At 33.3% G+C, this 22,376-nt stretch overlaps 1 protein-coding gene across 1 annotated transcript; it reads right to left on the reverse strand.

Annotated features, from left to right (window-relative positions):
• Positions 1 to 7,807: 7,807 nt before the first annotated feature.
• On the reverse strand, positions 7,808 to 18,998 carry LOC122603386 (protein HASTY 1). The gene is made up of 22 exons (XM_043776071.1): positions 18,859 to 18,998; positions 16,414 to 16,515; positions 16,007 to 16,150; positions 15,833 to 15,913; positions 15,664 to 15,733; positions 14,639 to 14,709; positions 14,401 to 14,564; positions 14,167 to 14,238; positions 13,257 to 13,491; positions 13,090 to 13,152; positions 12,721 to 12,999; positions 12,280 to 12,393; positions 11,677 to 11,803; positions 11,401 to 11,570; positions 11,191 to 11,292; positions 10,824 to 10,927; positions 10,447 to 10,735; positions 10,111 to 10,340; positions 9,496 to 9,963; positions 8,796 to 9,090; positions 8,520 to 8,703; positions 7,808 to 8,195 (listed from the first exon to the last, which is right to left on the reverse strand). Exons 1-22 carry the CDS (start codon positions 18,964 to 18,966, stop codon positions 8,116 to 8,118), a joined length of 3,552 nt encoding a protein of 1,183 aa, XP_043632006.1. The 5' UTR covers positions 18,967 to 18,998; the 3' UTR covers positions 7,808 to 8,115.
• Between the last annotated feature and the right edge of the window lie 3,378 nt (positions 18,999 to 22,376).

Here is a 22,376-nt window from a genome sequence, read left to right on the forward strand (position 1 = left end):
AGGGGAAGGTGTGGAGAGAGTATATTGAGAAAATGGGAGAATGATTCGGACCACGAGAGAGAGAAAAAGATAGAGTGACCTGTCGTTGACAGCTTTTTCTCTTTACAGCCTTACGATCTTCATGCTCATTCTTTCTCAACCGTCCGATCTTGTCACTCTTTGCTTTTATTTCCGTCTTTTTTATTTTAATTTAGGGTTAAAGTTAAAAAGAAATTGATTAATGCTGATAAGGAAAATATATTAAAAAATATTCAGTATACTAATTTATAATTAATTTTTTGTTGAAATTTTAAACCGCCAAAGAAAAATTTGCATTATGTCTCAAGGAAAAAAATTTCAATCCTTAACCATATACTCGTATATAGTAAGTCGATGTGTTTGATAGAAAAAAAAAAAAAATATATATATATATATACACTAGTGGTCAGGCCCGTCCAATGGACGGGTAGTCTCAAAATATATTAATCAAAGCTAAAAAATTGGATTTCAAATATATTAAATAGATATACCGAAATCAACTTGAAAATTTGCTAGCTGAATAGCCACTCCATCGGTCAAAATACTCCAAAAATTATCCACCCAACGAAGAAACATACGAAAATTAACTCCATATAAATATTGATTTCAGTTACCCTTTTTTTTTAACTTTAGTTAATTGAAAAATTTACAGTTTCTTATATTCTAAAAGTGTAAACTATATATATAAAAGTATAATTAAATATAAATTAGGCTAAAGTGTAAATTGGTGATGAAAAATCAAAAAGTGTAAGTTAATTATTTTAAATTGGGTTAAAGTGTAAATTGGTAATGGGAAACTAAAAAGTGTAAATAAATTGTTTTAAATTGGGGTTAAAGTGGTGATGGAAAACCAAAAAATATAAATTAATTTAGATTAATATTAAAAAAAATAAAAGGTTAATAAGGAGGGAGGATTAGACTCAAGGAGGTGGATTAGGGATGCCAAGTGTACCCCCAACCCCCTCTTTTAGTTATATTATAGATAGATATATACAAGGTTTTTTACCCGCACGATGTGCGGCTATTTAATTGATTTGTCAAGATTTTTAATATTAATATTAATAATCAATAAAATTCAGTTAAAGTGTTTTTTTATATTTATGAAGACAAAATTAGAAATAAAATTTATTAGTTGTTTATATTTATGATATGGAAAAACTAATGCTCAACTAAATATGTTAAAAAGAAAAATGATATATTTATTCTTCATTTCATGAGTTCTTTGATGTTTATGTAATATAATTATTATGAAAAGTCCATTCATTCTTGAATTAATTTACTAAATTTTTATGAATTATATAAAACTCAAGATATGCAATTATAATTAGTAAATAGGTTTGAATATCTTATCAAACTTTAGAATTTTTTCAAATATATTGTCAAAATAAATATAAAAATTAAACATAAGATAAAATCATATGTTGTAATGTGTGGGGAATTATAATAATAGATAGTTCAAAATAAACGTAAAAATGAATGATAGAACAAAACTATCTACTCTATAGAAAACAAATCATGTTATAAGAATCTTTAAAACCCAAGATTACCTCTAAAAACACATATTATAACTATGATTTATATATAAAAAAAATCATAACATTTAAGATTAATTATATAAAATATAAAAAAAAATCATATCATTAAAAAAATACTATTTTGAATTCATAAATGAAAGAAACTTATCATCAAGACGATCCTCTTGACTTTGCTTTTGCGGCTGGAATAACAAACCAGTTTATTTGGTTTCTTTGCCTTGGTTTCGAATAGAAAAAGGCCTAAGAATTTATACATTTAGGTTTAGGTTATATCAATAAATATATTTGAATATATATTGTCTAGATTTGTAAGATATGATAATATCTTTGTCTAATTTTTTTATTTTTTTGATATATCTATATTATTTAATTATATTTTTATTTATTATATATCTAATAAATATATATTGTTGAAAAAATATGAAGGTGACACGTAAGAAAAATCCTACATGACAAAGTCTAAAGATATTTTGAATTAATGTAGATGGTTTTAAAAAGCTAGGATTCCTACTGTTTTATTAGATATATATATATATATATATATAGGAGAGATATCAAATAAGAAGGTGTCTTAAGGAGAGAAGGGGGAGAAAGTCTTATGAACCAATCAGAATGTGACATGTGGATTTAAAAAAAAAACGCGGTGGTATTTTTGTAAATAAATCAAATTTTTGTCAGCTTGGTTCTGGGTCAGCTTGGGTCTGGGTCAGTTTTGGTTATGATCAGCTTGGTCTGTCAGCTTGGTTAGGTCAGCTTGGTCAGCCTAAGTTATGGGTCAGCTTGGTCAATCTGGAATCTGGGTCAGCTTGGGATCTACATTTGTGTAGTTTTGTGTCAAGTTGACCCAACCCAAGCTAACCAACCTGACCCAACCTGACCCAGACCCCAAGCTGACCCAACCCAACCCCAAGCTGACCCAACCCGACCCCAAGCTGACCCAAAACCCATAATCTACATTTGTGTAGATTGTGTCAAGCTGACCCAACCCAAGATAACCAAGCTGACCCAACCCAAGATAACCAAGTTGACCCCAAGCTGACCAAAACCCATAATTTACATTTGTGTAGATTAATCTACATTTGTGTAAATTGTGTCAACCTAACTCCAAGCTGACCCAAAACTCATAATCTACATTTGTATAGATTGTGTCAAGCTGACCCAACCCAAGCTAACCAAGCTGACCCAACCTGACCCAGATCCCAAGCTGACCCAACTGATATGTCGTATTTTATACCCATTTCCCACGGTTTATATAGTTAAGTTAGCATGTTTAATGAGTCGTTTTGTATACATTTGTTGCGTTTATGGTATTTGTTAGTGTTTCAGGTTAGTAGCAGATACTTGAGCGTATTTCGGAAGGAAACGACATTCTTGGAGTGAAATAAGTGCTTACGGATGATTTCCGGGTCGTTTGGATGAAGTTTGGTGAAAGTCAACGAAAGTCAAACCTGGAATCAAGACAAGCTGCCGAGCAGCTATAAAACAGAAGATCCAAGCTGCGCAGCAGCTGTAAAACAGGGGGCCGAAGCTGCGCAGCAGCTCGTCTAGTGGGTTTCCAGCAAAGTCAATAAAAGTCAAGAAGTCAACTGCGGTCAAAGGGAGCTGCGCAGCAGCTTAAGTTCGATTCTGCACATGATTTTTGGGAAACATATAAATAGCTTGTTTTTCATTCCAAAACCCTATGTTACATTTTCCAGCAGTTTTGTAGACCCTTTGAGGAGACTTTTGATTAGATTTCTCATCTTTGAAGATCGATATTACGATTGGATTATTCTCGTTATTTCCGTTCAATTCTTTGTACTCGGTAACGATGAATTCTTTCATTCTGATTTGTTATTTGTATTTCAATATGAGTGGCTAATCACCTTTTCATCCATCTTGATGGAGTGAGAGATTATGTAGGGATTGCACAATATTTATTAATTCAAGTGATTTGATTTAACATTTTGTCATGAACTTAATCTATTAATTCTTTGTTATTCAATTATTGATTGCGGATAATTTGTGCTCATTTTTTAGTGACGACTAGGGTTTGGGTAAAAGTTATTTTGATTGCTTAGCTAGAAGCATTTGGTTCTATGACGGGTACGGTAGAGGGTAGTCAATATTTGATAAGAATTAACGGGTTGACGGTTGGGTACAATCGATAGGCAAAATTGTTATCTGAAATGACCAAAACAATTGTTTAACTAGGGAAGTTATAAAAAGGCGTCTCGGGGTACCGGTCTTAATAACGAAACTAGTTTATACAAGAGAGTCGAATAAGTAGTTAACTTGACGGGTACGGGGTTAACGATTAATTTGAGTCTCGGTCATTAAATCACTATATTGAATTTGAACTTCATCAAATGTGCAATCCTAACATTATGTTGAGCGAAATCAAGATGGGTGACTTTTAAATTCTTGTTTTAAACTACAATCTCTTTTTCGATTAATCCTTTGGGATTACTAATTTTCAACTAACTACTTGCATCGTGGCAATTCGGCCACAAAACCCCCCCCCCCCCCCCCCATTTTACTTGAATCATTCAACGTTTTTACAAATGTTTGTTTAAGTCCTTGCGAACGATCTCGGCTTACCAGTTTTTCACTATACTGCATACGATCAGGTACACTGCCTGTGAGTGTGTAGTTATCAGTATTATTCGGTAAATCGTGTTATAAATTTAAAGCTAGATTTCGCACATCACCAACCCAACCCCAAGCTGACCCAACCCCAATCTAACCGAACCTGACCCAACCTGACCCCAAGCTGACCAAACTGATCATGGTGACCAACAAAGCTGATCAAAACCCAAGCTGACTAACCAAGCTAACCTAGAACCCAAGTTGACCAAACCAAGCTGAAGCTGACCTACCAAGCTGACCCAGAACCCAGGTTGACCAAGCTTCAAAATAGTTTGATTTATTTACCAAAATGCCACCACACATTTTTTTTCATTTTGACACATGTCGCGTTCTAATTGACCTATAGGACCTTCTATCCTTTCTCTCCTTAAGACACATTCTTTCAAGATCTCTACCTTATATATATATATATATATAGAGAGAGAGAGAGAGAGAGAGAGAGAAAATGGATGTTGTTCATTATTACCAATAAAGAATATAGGGATAATAGCATACGAATGTAACCACCTATGACCAAATGGTTATGTAATGTAGTGACTTATTCAGGTGGCTATGTAATGTATGCACCTATGTTTTCTTGGCTATACTATGTAAAGTTCTTTTTATTTGGGTTAATCAATGTAAGAACCTATGTATTTTTTTTGGCTATACTATGTAAAGTTCGTACATATTTTACATAGTATAGCCAAGAAAACATAAGTGCATACATTCCATAGCCACATGAATAGGTAACTACATTACATAACCATTTTGTCATAGGTGGTTACATTTGTATGTCATAAACCGAAGAATATAAATAAAAAAATAAAAGTAAAAATGATAATAAAGTTTATATATATAACATAAAAAAAATACATAAACATTATAAAAAAAATACATTCTCAGACAATCTCTACAACTTAGGGGTGTCTGGTACAATAAAATGAAAAAGAAGAAAGAAAATGAGAAAAAAATTTCTTATTTGGTTTAATCAGAAAATGACATCGATTATGGAGAAGTAGAATTGATTTTCATTCTCTTAATTGTAGAGAAATGAATGAAAATGAGGGGGAAAAAATTATGATATTATATGTGTTCAGTTTAGTTATTAATTAAAATTTTATATTTCTTATATAATTATTATTTGTGGGTACTAAATGAAAGAATCAACTTTATTCATAAATATTTATTTTTTTTCCCACTATTTTTATTATCTATAATTTTTTCATACCAAACATCCATAAATACGAAAACGATTCCTAACTTTCTCTTTCTCATTCTCCTATATTATAAAACATCATGTTATACATCACGATGTTGCACAAATGGGGTATATACACGTTAAACCAACTATGTTTATAGTATTTCATGTAATATTACTTTGAAAACAATGACTAGAATATATAAGTTGATTATATTTTTGTTCATTAATAAAGAGTATGGATTTAATAATAATGACTTGTCAACTTAAGTTATACTTTATTTTATTTTAAATTAATAATTTTTTAGATTATTATACATTTTATATCTTAAAAGTCATATATATTAAATATATAGATTTGACTAATAATCATAATCTCTAAGTCTTTAAAGTTGTGAAATATAGTTTCATGTTACAATGTCCACATCATTAATTCTTTAATATGTATATTTTTTTTAAAGATGGAGATTTTTTAAGTTGAAAACAAGTTGAGGAGTCAATTTAGAAGAATGGTAGTCCTTGAATTATAATCAAAGGTCATGATTCAAAGATGATTATACAATTTTGACCTTCATTTTAACTTAAAAGTCAAGATTTTTCTAACTTGACTCAAGTTAGAAAAATAAATTGAGAGAATCCTCTTTCATTTTCTAACGTAAACAATTACTTTAAGACATGAAATATTATCTTTCTTTTTTTTTCCTTACACATACATGTCATGTTAGTAAGGTTTTTGATGTACGTGTACGTAAATTTTATGTGAATTTTTATAAGTGGCCTCGATATAAAAGGTGTTTATTTTAATAAATTAGCTAACCATTTCTTTGTATCGTTTGATATAATTAGATATGAATAATGTATAAAATTGTTTACACGGTTATACCAAAATGGTGCAGGCTTAAGAATAACTATGTTTTAAAATGTTTACAAATACATGTAATACTGACATTGACTAATGACTAATGAATAAAGAGAGAAAAGAAAAAGATATGAAAAAGGATTTGATTTGAGTGGTAGAAGATGTTTTTATAATAATTTGTTTCATTTCTAACATTTCTCTTAATTTTTCTAGTTTATTATGTAGGCTTAGCATGATATTAAGATATTAAAGTTTTTTAATCGGTATAAATTGGACCTTAGATCAATAATTTTTCTAATAAGACTAATAGTTTGGACCGTTTGGATAACAAAACACCATACATATAACCTGACATATGAATACTTTTGCAATATTAATTCACACTCATATATACTAAGTGTAGTAGCGTAGCTCAATAGCTCATTGCCTCATTTGGATAGCAACTTGTCGGTATCTTACAACCCCAAGAATACTTATGAAAGAATTGCGTTACTTTTGATTTGATAAATAGTGAGTGAAATAAAAAAAGATTGTGTTATGTATGAGAACAACTAAAGTTAGGCGAAATGTTATGAGAAGTTAAAATGATTTTGAGGGTTACAGATTTATGACAAATTTCCGAGCAAAAACTAAATAGGGTAAACAAAATCAAATTAGCTTATATGTTGTATCTAGTTAAGAGATCCTATAATAATCATCTTTATATATCACATACAACATGGAGAACGTATTCGATGGATTTGATAGTAGAATATTGACCTGAATTTAAATGAAACACCTGTAATGGTTTAATTATGAAGTCATTTTTCTTGACGTGTATTTAGCTTCCTCCAAAACTATATTGAAAACATATTTGCTGATTTTAAAAAATAAAGTGCTTTTAAAGTGCAATGACAATCATATCAAATCATATTGGAAGCTGGTTTCTTAGTTAAAACATATGACTTTCTATAACTTTGGTAAACAATCTAGTTAAGTTGTTATTCGAACCTGGCATACATCTTAATAATGTAATTATCATTCAAATATATAAATCAGTACGAACAAGATAAAAGAAGACCGAAAACAAGAGTTATGATTTTTTTTTAAGTACTATTCGCAATTACTATTAGGTAGCTTCGAGCCTTCCACCATATACCCACAAACCAAAAGTCCTCAATTTGCAAATCCATGTGGTGCCAGCACTTCACATGTGTCAAGTATAAGTGGCTATCTCAAGTTCTCAACTGGTCATTACTCATTACAACTACAACGCTTTGGGATGTTTTTTTTTTTCCATTCCCACATATGTCATACAAATTAGCAAGTTACCAATAACTTGCACAAAAAAGGTGATGTGTCAAGGGATCGAACAAGCTGGAAAGTCACCTCACATTATTTTTACAGTAGCAACCTAGTTTTGTGAACATATTTAGATCCATTATATAAAACAAATAATAAGAAAAGAAAAAAAAGTACTTGCTAGTCAATCCTACCCTATCTACCCAGCCACACTAACATCATTCCTTTTACTTGGTCATGTTCAGACCGGTTACTTAAAAGATTTTGCGTCTCAGACTCTCAGTCGCCTATAGGTTCAAGTCAAAGTGTTGAATATATCATAATCATAATATATGATAAAGTATTACATAATGTACAATTGCTATATCCAAGTGGAACAAGTTGGATACAACACAGTTTTACCTTTCAATAAACCAGATATAAAAAAAATCATTTAGCCGGAAAACATGATTTTTGGCGATGGTGTAGGTTAAAACGTATTGTTGTTACATACATAGGGAATAAACCTACCTCAGGGACCCAAGTAGATCTCCCCCAAAACTGTTTGTTTTTTTGTACCAGAAACTTAATGAAGCTCATTTTGTACATCAAACGACTGAGCTGACAAAGTAAGCTTACATAATAGCAGCCAAGCCAATTGGACCACCATCCTCAGTTCTGGAATCTGTGGCAGGTAGTGAGCTTCGTGGCCTCGCTGAGAAATACAAAAATACAGTTTCAGGTAAAGTTCAGACAAAGTTTCACCTTGAATAAATTTATGACTAAGCTCAAAGCTGTTAATGCAGTTGAAGCTGCCAACTGTGTATCTTCCCAAAAAAACTGCAATTTGACTTTCTTGTCCAACCAGACAACTCTCAGATGGAAAGAATATACCAACAATTTTATTTCATCAACAAAACCCATATGTAAAATATTATAATTTTACCGTGAGACAATGTTTGATCACACTAAAACTTGAAAGCTGAGGTATACACCATAAAATTGGAAACAATGATACAGATTGCAGGGAGGTTCTTACCGACAACATTTGTGATCACATTCACACTTTTCTGGATAGCGATGGCTTTCAACTGGTTACCGGTACCTACCAACAAGAAGCTTTTCATAAGCTGTTTTTGTTCCTTTGGGCTGCTAGTCTTCCCCAACGCTTCTTCAAAGGCAAGCAGATCTTGAGGCCCGATGCAAGGAAGAGAGAGCAAAATCTACAGAAAGCCACAAGTCAAGCACTTAGAAAATATTAATTAATTAGAGAATGTAAATTTAATGATTGTGTTTTGTCATAATGAACACTAACTTGTCTGGGTGCCGGATCTTCCTTACAGAAGTTTATAAATATGTCACGACAGAGACTAATTAGCTCAGCACTGGCAAATGCATTTGACTCGAGTGCTAAACCTTGGATTACTGCAGTGAACAAATCTTTACAAACAAATTGTCGGAGTTCAAAATTGTTGGTTGATACAGCCAAGAGAACCACAGTTCCACAGAAGGAAAATACTTTAACTGCGGATTCACCATCCGTCCATCTAAAGGCATCTAAACACAGATGCAAAAGGGGAACTGCTATATCCTTGTTCTTTAAAAGAAACCTGTAAAGAGCCCCAATACTTTTAATTAGAATCCTTCTAATACATGAATACGCTTATAAAACCTAAAGGCTAGAGGACGTAATTTCAGTCCACTAACTTAGGAAATGGTGTGTTTGGGTAATAAATGGGTAACAAAATTTTTTCCTAAACAGTAAAGGGTCAAATTAGTTCCCCAAGTGCATTTTCCAATCCGTACAACCTGCTAGAAAAATGCATATCATTGAAAATTTTTTGTAAAGCCTTTTCGAATCAGTACAATACATTAGCTATTTATAGAAATCTATATAAACTCTTGACATACTAGGTCAACTCAACCTATACCAAAATTTGACCCTTTGCCCAACAGGCCCATTTTGCAGCCTTAAATATAATCATTGGCCTTAAAAACTCATATATCATACATACCCAACTACAGAGCTCGACAAGACATCAGAATCTTTAGGTGTCTGCTCATGGTGGAGGCCACCATTCATTCCCAGTGATCCTAACACCGAAAGAAGAGTGCAAATTTCACGAGTCAAAGCTCGAAGTAGCTTTTCCTCCATTACTTCAACTTTTAGATCCGTTCCAACTATAATTCCATGAAGATCTGGGACCTTGGCTCTCCCTTCCTCCAAAAGCCCTGACCATGAGCATTTCAAAGCTTGATGAGAATATACAAGCAATGGATATAGGAGCCTTTTTAACCATATATCCCACAGTTCTGATGGGCAATTTTTCACTAATGGTATTAGAATTGAATGCACAAGCTGTCTTATATGCCTAAACTCCATTGAGTTGATATTCTCCATTAGTGCCAAGTCGACAGCTTCGATATCTATGCTTCTGAAAAACGATTCTCCAACAGTAGTTGATAACCCCAATACATTATACCTAGTGCCATTAAGTAAGCATCAGCAACTCTGTGACATGTATTAATTTAATGCATTTAATGTAATAAGCATTGATCTACAATTATAGTACAAAATTTCTAGCTCTTATACGCGCCATATCGTAAAGATTAAATCTTTAACTACTTACCCACTGTCTCGGATACCCTTTAACCAGTTTCTGATATCAATTTCATTTGGTTCAACATTTCCATCCTTCAAGCCTTCAGAAAAGGTTATTGCACCCTTGAGCATTTTAGGATTAGTTTCCCCCAAAAGACTCATTTGCTCAGCATCACCCATAATCATGGCAGCTTTTACTTCACCGGGTAACATTTGAGTTACAGATGGAGACCAAAGAGAATGTATAGCACGAAGTAACTACAGACAAAAAACAAACAAACAAACAAAAAATATTTATTAGTTCTTGCATGGATAAGCACAACATGAATATAACCATTCTTAAATCAAGGCTAAAGGAAATTACTTTGAGCAGGGGTGGTAGCATCCAAGGCAGATGAGAAGCCAACGGATGGAGAGTAGAAGATGCAACAGTAGTATTACTATTCACATTACATTTGCTAATACCACTTCTCTTGAGTGCTTTCTCGAAAAATGTGACAGTGTGGAACAATGACCACATAAACTGTGTCTCGCCACACAACTTAATGACACCAGCTGGGTCGGATAGATATGCGCTTTGCCACTCAAGTTGTGTCCACTGATGGCTCAAAGGCTCGAGCAACCAGGTCATAACTTCTTGCTGTTGTTGAGGACTGTACCAATATACAAAACATGGTCAAGGAATTCAACATCAAAAACAAGCAAAAAGATATAAAAAAATCAATGAAGCAAGCAAAGTACCCAGCTGCAGATGCAATAATAAGAAATGCTTCACCAAAAAGATTATGTTCGCCACGAAGCAACTGGCCTTCCTTTTGCAAATATGCAACTGTTTCTGCTATGCTCTATTAGAGAAAAGAATCAGTAAGAAAAGCTACATGGAATGTTGTAACACACGTATAACAAATAATACATATTTTTTATAAGAGTTCTACATATGCCTGAGACTGAATCAAAAATTGAGACTTGGGCTAATGAAATGATCATATTCACATGTAGTTGTGTACACCTGTATACTTTTTTATTTGGTAGATTACCAGAACTTCCCTTCAGTAATTCTAGATGCTAACTCACGACACTTGACAAGAGCAATATGTATCTGAGGTACCTTCATATGCGGTAACAGACGGGTGTTGGCAGTTTTGGCCAATCGTACAAAGGCTGTGCATATATGTAATCTTGCATACCTAGCTCCACTGGTTGAAGGATCCTGCAAAACAAAATGGGAATTATGGCATGGTATATGTTTACTCATGTACAAGCTAAATTTTCTTTATTTAAACTGGATAGCATTCAAAAGTAGAACTGGATATCAAACCTTCACAGCTATAGGCAATGAGTTTAAGAGCTCAAATAGTTTATTGATGACACTTCCAACAGCATCAGGGTAATACTTCAAGAAGGGACCCAGTGCCTCTAAATAGTGCCCGAGTATTTCAACTAATTCAGGTTCCGTCCATTTTAACATAAGAAGTTGCTGAAGTAGACCTTTAATTCACAGCAAATGGTGTTTTCATTATTAGACGAAAATGGTTAAAGCTATGAAAATGTATGGCAGTCAAAAAGTGAATATTAAAAGGAACAAAAAAAAAACCTTCTAGTACTCTGCATGAAGCTAGTTGCACATCAGAGCCACTCCCATTATCATCAATTGAACCATCAAAAACAGCAGCTAAAACATTCTCCATTGCAAGTTGCATGCTTTCTAGGGTAGCCAAGTTCTGACATTCGAAATAACAAAGGAACTCATTACACTAAAGACGATAGATTTTAAGTCAAGCTAGAAAACTAAATTCTTATGTGGCAATTTCGAGCCAATTCCTTATTGGGATTAGATCTATCTCTAGAGCTCCAAAAAAAAAAATACATCCTAAAAAAGGAATAAAGGTCAAACAAAATTGGAAGTCACCCAAAGTGTATTTTTAACGCCTATAACTCTTATCTGTTGTATTACAAAACTTGTATAATCATTGAATTACTATTATATTTGTAATCATTTTATTAAAATATACTTACTAAAAGAATTGAACAAAAGTCAATCAGGTCAACCCAATCTGACTTGTCCAACAGCATCAAAAAGACAAAAAGTTACCCACTGTTACACCACCCGTTGGACCTGTTTCCCTAACCGAACGCCCACCCAGTTTGTCACCCTCAACTCTACCAATTTTTTATGCAAGAAAAAGAGTATTCCCACCTGAGAAGGCAGCGGAGCAAGTAGAAGGCTCTTAATGATCATAATAACTCTGTCAGAAACCTTGGTAACGGCTATAAGAGGTTTGAAAGATGCAACCAGTCGGATCAGTTCCATCTGCACATAGTGAGTTCACATCAGCAGGATAAAAAACTATGCTAGGAAACAAGGTCCTTGTGTTCTACGGCAAAGACTTTTAGTTTATCAAAAACTTCTAAACTCCATGACTATATTCTTAATATCCACCATCATTTGTGGTAATATAGGTACAGAACAACATGTAGTAGTTTCTCTATACTCACAGCACAGGCATAAAATGACATAGCATGTTTGTTAAGCAATGTTTGACCTCAAAGTACAACCAAATAATTATAACAATACTCGCATAATGGAACAGACTGATGAAATAGACTGCAAAACCCATAAATGCTTAAACATACATACCAGTCTTGAACGATACTGGCCAAAATTTCCCCTGCTCTCAAAATCATCACTCCATAATTCTAAACCCCCAGCAGAATGTTCATTTCCAGGGTTGATTTTTTCTTTCTTAAGCAATCTCTGAAAAGATATCTCCAACATGACACTACAGATCTCATCACTCACGAAATGTAATATCTTTTGCTTTTGATTATCAACCTGCCCTGGAGCAGAGGCCACATTTTCAGCTGAAACATCTCCAACTGGAATCTTTGGCTTTGTGAGCAAGTCTCTTATAAATGCCTAACATTATAAACATGCATAATGAATCCTTGAGTAAATACTGCTATGGGAACTCTTAAAAAAAGCTGTTTGCTCAAACTTTCTATATACCAGCCAAAATATAAGAGATTGATGGTGAAGCTCGAGCTTAAAATGTCTGAAATACTGCATCATCTGCGGATACATTCACGTTAAGGTCATACATCCAATCATTCAATCCTCAAATAAGTTAGAGTAAAAGGTGTCTGTATCCAACACAAAATTAACTAATCCATTACCTTTTGTAAATAGGTAGATAGTGTTACATTATCAATGGTGATGCATTGCAAGTTTGTAGACCCCAAAGAGACCAAACTTTCACAGATACATTCTGCAAACTCAACATCTCTGTCATTAATGATGCCAGAACCTGACTCTGATATGTTTAAAAAGTCTGTAGACACATTCATCAGTATCACAAGGACACTGCTCATTGCAGAATCATAATCAGAATCTGCATCAGCAGGTCTCTTCCTGCAGACCATACCCCAAAGTTAAATCAAATAGCAGAATGACACATTAATCACTCTACAATACTTTTATCACATCACAATATAATAAAAGCTGTCATATCCTACGTAAAAATTCCAACATAGGTGTTTTGCTTGGGAAAGAAATGAAACATAACAATAGTTTTACATTGTTTGTCTGAGAAGTGATCAAATAAGAGCACCTTTTAAAATGAGAGCCTTAAGACACTCAAAATCTAATTAAGCATCATAAGTCGATACATTGAACATGGTGTACACTTCAATGGCAGCATCAGAGTGTTTAATAAGATTTAAGTCTAAAATATCACAGATTTAAAATTTGATATATCCCAGGTACATCTGTGCATCGACATTTTTTGAACTAATATAATCCACACATCTATGTATCCGTGTATATTTAGGATATAATGTCTCTTTTGTGAATATGTCAATTCATAGAATTAGAACTTATTTGTTCTTCTTTTGAAAGTGATCTTCCATGAACACCACCCTTGTTTGTCTTATGTAATCAAGTACCTTAATATACTAATATATCATATATGTATAATCAGATTGTCAAATAGTGGGACAAGCTGCAAAACTAACATCCAACTAAAATCACCAGAAATGGAACGCAGAGGCCAGCAAATAACAGGTACAAAAATATACAATTGCTTACCTTGAAGATACAAGCTTGAAAAACTCACATGCATGAAGCCGGAAATCAGGGGAAGAGAGCAAGAAGCCACAACTAGTTAAGAAAATAAATGGAAAAGGCTCATGTTAGAAAATGGCAAATGGTTTTTCAATCAAGAATGCATAGACATAGCTATTCGATCAATCCACAATCAGAAACAAAAACAAAAGGTAAAACGTATGTCTAACTGCATGGAAAAGACCAAAAAGCTCATACCCGTGAATGGTGCCACATTTTGAAAGATAGGGCAAAGGGGCCCATTCAGCATATGCATTTATAGCATTAAGAGTAGCTGTCACCGTGGCTGCATGCTGCTTGGCAATGTCGAGTTGTTGCCTACCTGCTTCAGTCATGGCAGCTCCAAAGTGCTTCTCTAACAGCTGTTTCATGAGAAGCATAACATAATAAGCACAAGTATGTAATTTATATCAATAGAGATTAAAAAAATACTCACTGTATACAATAACGGCAAAATTTCCGGTAGAGATTCAGTCAGCCCACGCAACAACAGTCTACGGCGTTCGCCTGCATAGAATTTTGAAAAGCAGCGAATCAGTAAAACCAAACCACATAAAAACTGGCCTAATAGATCAGCCAACTTAGTTGGATTGGATCAACCCAAATGTGTCTGCAAGAAGAAGGTATGGACTAACAAAAAAATGGAGATAAAAAGACCAGCCGTTGTCTATGTAGCCACCAATAGAACTTCAGCCCAAAGGTAGAGTAGTGTCAACAATTATACAGTTTAGCTATAAGTAACAGATGTACATTGCTTATTCAAATGCTATAACTTGTGTAGTAAATATATACGTATGTTGAAACATAAGCTATTATGCTTTAAGAACTTGTACTTCACACATCGAAGTGTTTTACCGTTCAACTTATGCTGTAAAAACATCCTGTAAGATAACACCTTGGACATTATATTTCAGGGATGTGCACTGTCATATGAAGTTTTATGTGTATTACATAAGTTGGTGTTGTATTAATTCTTGTACTGATCATATCGAGAAGGCAAAAAAAAAAAAGAAACTAATGAATTCACAACATCTATACTTCTATACTCCTTTATAATAATTATCAACCCCTCTATTTTTAGAAAGTGTTGGAAAATGGTTAGATCCAAAAGTACTAAATTACCCTTAATAAATACCCACTATGGAAAAAGACCAAATTTGCCCTTAATGAATTAATTTACACTCTAATACCTTATTTTAATAATTAATACTTTAAGCCTTTATCTTCTAAAATATTCCATTATCACCTTTACATCAACCTACATCACTTGACACCGCCACCACCAATAATACCGTCACCGAAACCACTAGACCTGGTCCCCACCACCGCCGCCGCATTGCGCGGGTACCATGCTAGTAATATTTAATTAACACATTAAATCCACACTGAGAATGTTTACGAGGTTCTGAAATCACTTCAACTTATAGAACTTAGACTGGCAAACACAATAACGAAACAAACCTTCCAAGTCTTCATTATGAACTGTAACATCTTCAGGAAGCCACCGCAGCATCATACACACCATCTCAGCCTATAACTAGAACACAAATCAGCTTGATATGCCTTGTGCAAAATTTAATGAACTTAATCAGAAGTACATGGAACAGAACAAAAAATGGATTTTTATTACATGTACAGGACCAGAGCTGGAAAGAGATACTAGTGATGGTAGAAGTTCTTGCCATAAACCGACACCTTCTCTCCTGACTATCTGTACCAAATTAAAAACAAACAAAACAAATAAACTATGCATGTAGACTTGATCATAAGGTTTAGTAAAACATCAACAAAAACAAAAGTAGACCTCGGCAATTAAAGCGGCCGTTTGACTTTTTAGCGCCCACTCTTCAACACCGTTTGCAACTTCATTCATTAAATCAACAGAAACCTTTGCAAACTCTCTTCTTTCTTCAGGGGTTAGTTCATCCCACCGTAGCCGTACTAGATGCTGCAAGGAGAGACACATGATGCTTAAGCTTTAAGCAATTATATAATAGTTTACTAAACATATTCAAAGCTATATCAATGAATCAGGGCTTAAGAGACCACAACAATAGAACTATGTCACTCTCCCCATGCCCGATTATAATTCCAATGAACTAACAAATCAGCCCATGCAAAAAAGAAAAGCTCTGGGACAGATTAATGGTTATACTTATGGCATTTAAGCCACTAGATGAGAATAGACAATCAACAAAGAAAGGAAAAGACCTGTAGCAATTTAAAGGCATGCAAACGAACTTCAGCGGACCAATCCTTTTTTACTAAAAGAAATGATGTACTTGCCAAAATACGTACATCCCCAGCTTTTACCTACATGAAAAAAAAATATGAAAAGCTTATTATAATAATTATATACGTGAATGGTAAATATAAAACACTAAGGTTTTTTAGTGGTATTTATATTGGACAGCGAGACACAAGAAATCCAGCTGCACCATTAAATGAAAACAGCCTCTTCAGTAAGCTTTTCTTCTAATGCATTCTCTATTTCACTATTCATTTTTACTGCTTATACTTTATTATATGAAAAATTAACTTCCACAGATAGAAAACTGTACTTCAAAAAGAAGCTACAAACGGAATGCAAAGTATGTCTCAGCTGGGTGAGTGAAACTCTCGATATACTGAAACTGAAATCGGTAATGCGGCACATTTGGTATAAGTACGAATTAGTATCGGTACAGTTCGGTACCAGGAATACTGAATTACATATGAAAGGTTTATTTTGTGTAGTCTTGAAAGAATGATCCATAACAATTTGCAAGTAATATTAGATCTTTTAACATCGAAGGTAATTTTTAGCATGATAAAAAACAATGAACTAAATTATCTTCCATTCTTTGCAGAATACTACTCATTTGCTCCATCAAGAATTCTATGGTCAGCTGCTACATTTAACTAAACTTAATTAAAAGTGAATATGTTATTAATTGCTATAAAAAGTATCAAAACAAGTCAGCTTCATATGATACTCTAATACGCAATGACTGGTTCATAAGATTTACTAAACTTGCAAAACATAATGAACCCCCCTCCCTCATGCCACTGTTCGATCAAGTAATACATAAACCAAGTTGGCAAGTTGCAAAATCTAAAATCTGAACGGCAAAACTCCTTGACATAAAATTCTGGATTGCTTGTGTTCAAAATGGGCACTGGCTACCGTAATCGGCACTCATTGGTAAGATACCACAAACCCCAATACCAATACGGTTCTAAAACTCGGTTCAGTATTTGGTTCGTGGTCTTAGGTGCTTTTGGTTTCAGGAAATACCATTGCTAGTCCCAACCCTTCAAAGAGGACAAATTCAAGAAAAACATCATATCATACAACGAAAACATCAGTTTCAGAGGCGGAGCCAGGATTTTAAGTTGAGGGGGACTGTACTTAACAAGGCCGACTCTGAGTTTTCTGATGCTCAGAACAAAACAGCCACACAATGCCCTTGATAAATTTTCTAAATGTACGAGACACTGTTCAGGTGCTTGGAATTTGAAGCCTATTCAAAGTTAACAACTTATTTTCACGTCGATTTTTATTAAAATAAATAAAAATATCATAAACTTACGATCTGAGGATCTAAATCAAAAGTTTAGCATAATAAAAGATTTGCAAGGTTGAAACATAACAAAGGCTTAGGGGATGGGGATGGGTCGTCTCATGGATTTAGATGTGCATGTACCATGCCTAGAACCAATATTTTCACAACTGGACTGGACGTCGAACCAGTCTTCTAACCGATTCACTGGTTGGACCGAATTAAAGAATTGAATATGTTACAAATATCAAGATTGCATTATTACGTATGCTCTTAGATGTACCAGATATATTAACTAGTATTGATCCGCCCAAACTTTTGTCTTCAATCCTACCAATACTTAATAATACCACGTATATAAATTGAGCTGAGATTAAAGGCACTAGTCAAACTATTGGACTTAATGCCATTCCCATTAAATCAACTACTCATTATCCGTATCCACCTAAATTTTCTTTTTTAACCCTATCATCATCTACAACACACAAACGAGCGAAACCACCATCAAACAAAACAAACGATAGCAACGGTTTTACACATAATCTTCATTATTACAAACTTGACCATCACTTATAAGCTTACATCTTCCTCTCTCTTAACACGATCAATATTCACATTCAGCTTACGGCCGTTCACACCACTTAATCAACTTCTTATTCTTTTTTGTTCACTTTTTCATTTTTTTAATCTTATCATATAACAAAACACGCAATTGCCTTAAAACCTCGACATAAGCTAAACATGATCTACACATTTTTCGAACCTAACACAAAATAAATCTCGATATCTTTATTTATGAAAATCAAAATACAAAACCCTAGCTGAACCTAACCTCCTAAACTTACTCAATCTCTAATCAATACATACATTTCTATACATAACTTCACAAAACACAAAAAATAAAAAAAATAATAAAAATATAACATAATTCCGCTCATTTCTAGGTAATAACATGATCAGGATAGTAAAATTAAAACCGTAAGCGAAACGAACAACGGATAGTGTGACAGAAATGTGTATACATTATTATCACTGTTATTATACATACAGATAAATCAAATTAAACGTGAAGTGATGTATGTGAATATATATATATAAATATATGTATACGTACAGATTCTAAGTAAGAAAGTGCTGATTTGCGATCGTCGGAAGAAGAGTTCCAGCCAAGGGCGGCGGATATAGCACGGGCAACATCGTTTGCCGTACCGCTGGTGTTCATACTTTTGTGGTGTGTGAGGGTTTTAGAAAGAGGAAAGCTTGGAAGGAAGTTATATTCCAAAGCAGTCTTTTTAAAGTTTTAATTTCTTTTTTTATTTAGTTAAATGTAACTATGGTCCTTATGGTTTGTTTTTTTCATCTCCGGGGATTTTTTTCATGTTCACTGTGTCAATGAGGGTCCTTAAATCAAAATCTTGTTGCAACCACGGTCTAAATTTGGATGATCCGTCAACTCCCACCGTTAAAATAACTATTTTTGCAACTTTTTCATTTTTAATATGTTTTTTCTTTTAATCTTTTTTGTTTTATTCTCCCAAACAAAATTACCAGTCAATTATCTCCATGACATCAATGCTAGTGTAATGGTCAAGTGGTTTTGGAGATACACTACGGAAGTTTGGTAAGTTATGGAGAAAAGTCATAACGACTATTAACTTTACTAGAGATTAGAGATGGTAATAGGGCGAGGATTGTTCGGGATCTCATTCTCTATCCTCGTACCCGATTTTTATTTGTAATCCTCATCCCGTCCCCATCCCCGTCGGAAAATGAAATTACATCCTCATACCCGTCCCCATCGGGTATCGGGGATCCCCGTCGGGTATCAGAGATACTTATTTTGAATGAACATGAACTTATCTTAATAGAAGATACGTAAGAGAATGTGTACTTCGACATTTCCTTTATATGTATAAACTAAGATATATGTTAACTCAATGATTAATAAAGTATAACACATAAAAAGTATTAAACAAAAGCTTTATTTTTGAAAATGATTTTAGAATATAGATAAGAACTTAAAGTGATTCTAATAAACATATATAGTAATTTTCGGGTTCGGGCATGGGGGTCGGGGATTTACGGTTTCCCATCCCCGTCCCCATCCCCATCGGGGATTAGATTTACATCCTCATACCCGTCCCCGTCCCCATCCCCGGTCAACTCGGGGATTTCCCGGTCAAACCGGGTGCGGGTATCGGGTTCCCCATCGGGTACGGGTATTTTTGTCATCCCTACTAGAGATGGGGTTTCTGATTCACTGTATGTAACACGCGAAGTTTGAAAATATGGATTTTCAAAAACTTTTGTCAAATGGCGTTAGACACCACAGAAACAAACATTTAAAACCTTAACCAAATATATTGCGGATAGTTCATCAAATAAAATAGGTATTATTAAAGCATACCATAACAATAATCCAAATAAAAACCCAAACGGTTTCAAACATCTCTACATTATAATGAGAAATGTTTAATAGTGAGGCTGTTATCAAGTAACAAAGATAGAAGATAAAGTTAGGTGTAGAAGTTAGTGATATCATTTATTTTATCTCTACTCCCTAATAAATCAAATCCCCCCCCCCCCCAAATTAAATATTTATGTTTTTGAAATACCTTATTTGCCCTTGAACTTTTTTTTTATTATTTACGTAACTATCTAAAATCCCTAATAAAGCAGACCACCTTTTCCTAATACTGTCGCCGCATTGTGCGGGTACCATGCTCGTACATATTTATTTTAATGTGATATCTTCTAAAATGACAAACTTTTTACTAACAAATAGTTTATAAACTTAGGTGGCTTGTGATGTGGCTCATCCACATTATATCACTTAACTATGGTTATAGTTTGTTCTTTTAATTATTTTTTCAGTTAAGTCACCCACTTTTGTTTTATCTCTCCTATAAAATTCCCCCCTATTTCCTGAAAAATAGTTGTTCACGATCTTTCCAAATACATAAAGAAGATAAATGCTACAAATTAATAATATTGGATTGTTGCGAGCTCTAAGTATTTTTTTTTGCTAAGTTTTATTTTGATGTTTTAATAGAGTTCTTTTCCATTGAAGTTATTAATGGAATGGAGAAAGTTAAAGATGAGAAATCTTCATGATTTATTTATTTGACTGGTTATGATTTGTATAGTGTTAATCAAGAAACATGTGTAAGATGAATATTCCACTTATTTTTCACGTAGGTGTATCGTTTATCTCATGAGTCTAGTATAACTTTGATATACCTAGCCTAGTGTAATTATGATTCATGAGTCAAATATATTCTCTTAAATGTTACATGTTTTTTGACTATTTTTTAAGTGATCGATAAACATAATTGCAATCCTGGTCTTTTGAATTTTTTAAACATATTAATTTTGTCACTACCGACTACTATTAACATACCACCATATAATTACTTATAAGCCTTCAAATGGCGTATAAAGAACTGGAAATTTTTGCTTTTGTATCTTTGAATCAGAAGAAGAAAACATATTATTAGGGAATACCATAATGGAACGAGAGAGAAAAAAAATTAATTACAATTTATTTAACCTAGATTAATTAACTTTTTTGCAGTAATATAAAATGATGTGGATAAGTCACATCACAAGCCATGTAAGTTTGTAAAATATATGTCAGTGAAAGTTTGTCACTCTAGAATTACTCTACTTGAACGTTATCATTTTTTTTGACTTTTTGGATTTTAGGTTTATTATATGAAATTGATGATAATAATAAGCTAAAAGATGATGATATATGTTTGGCCTAGCTTATTTTAAGAGGCTTATGGCTTTTGTGTTTATTTTTCCTAACATAAGCCTATTTAAGTGTTGTTTTAGCTTTTTAGCTTATAAAAGCCATTTTTTAGAAGCCCAAAAATAAAGTTTCTATAATAATAGCCTAAAGTTCCTTTTCCTTTCATTTTCAAAGGCGAAAATCTAATCCAAACACTAAAATAAACACTTATAAACTAATTAAAAAAAAAACATAATAAAGCTGACCCAAACACCCCCTAACTTCCTAAGCACGTTTTATGACCAAATTAAAGTCTCTGCGTTAACAAGACTCTGTTATATGTTGAGTCAAAGATTTCGGCCAAGTGGGAAGCTAGTCACCTGGGCTTCGCAGAAAACAAAAATTTATATGGGCTATTAGTTCATATGGGCTTTTAGTTCATATGGGCTGTTCCCTTCGTTGTTCATGTGGCCAACAAGAAAAAAAATTTATATATTTATATTTGTAGGGACCCTTATTTTGAGAACCTATTTTTTTATAAAACTGTGAGAACTCTTAATTTTTATATTAAATTACATATTTTTTTTTGTTCGTTCACATGTGAAACGTTATAAAAATATATGTTGCAGAAGAATTTTTTTTTCAAAACCTTATATATAGTCGTTTGTCACATGTGAACTGAAAATGTGAACAAATTCATTCACAAGTTCACAAAAGGCTATTTTGAAGGTTTCTTCAAAAAGTTTCTTCTACAACATACATTATTATATCATTTCACATGTGAATGAACAATAAAAACATGCGAACAAATATATAACTTAAGAGTTCGCATGGTTCCTACAAAAAAATGGTTCTCAAAATAAGAAAACACTATATTCTATACTACATACTATTTTATA

This window comes from Erigeron canadensis, chromosome 6, assembly GCF_010389155.1.
Source record: "Erigeron canadensis isolate Cc75 chromosome 6, C_canadensis_v1, whole genome shotgun sequence".
NCBI lineage: Eukaryota > Viridiplantae > Streptophyta > Magnoliopsida > Asterales > Asteraceae > Erigeron > Erigeron canadensis.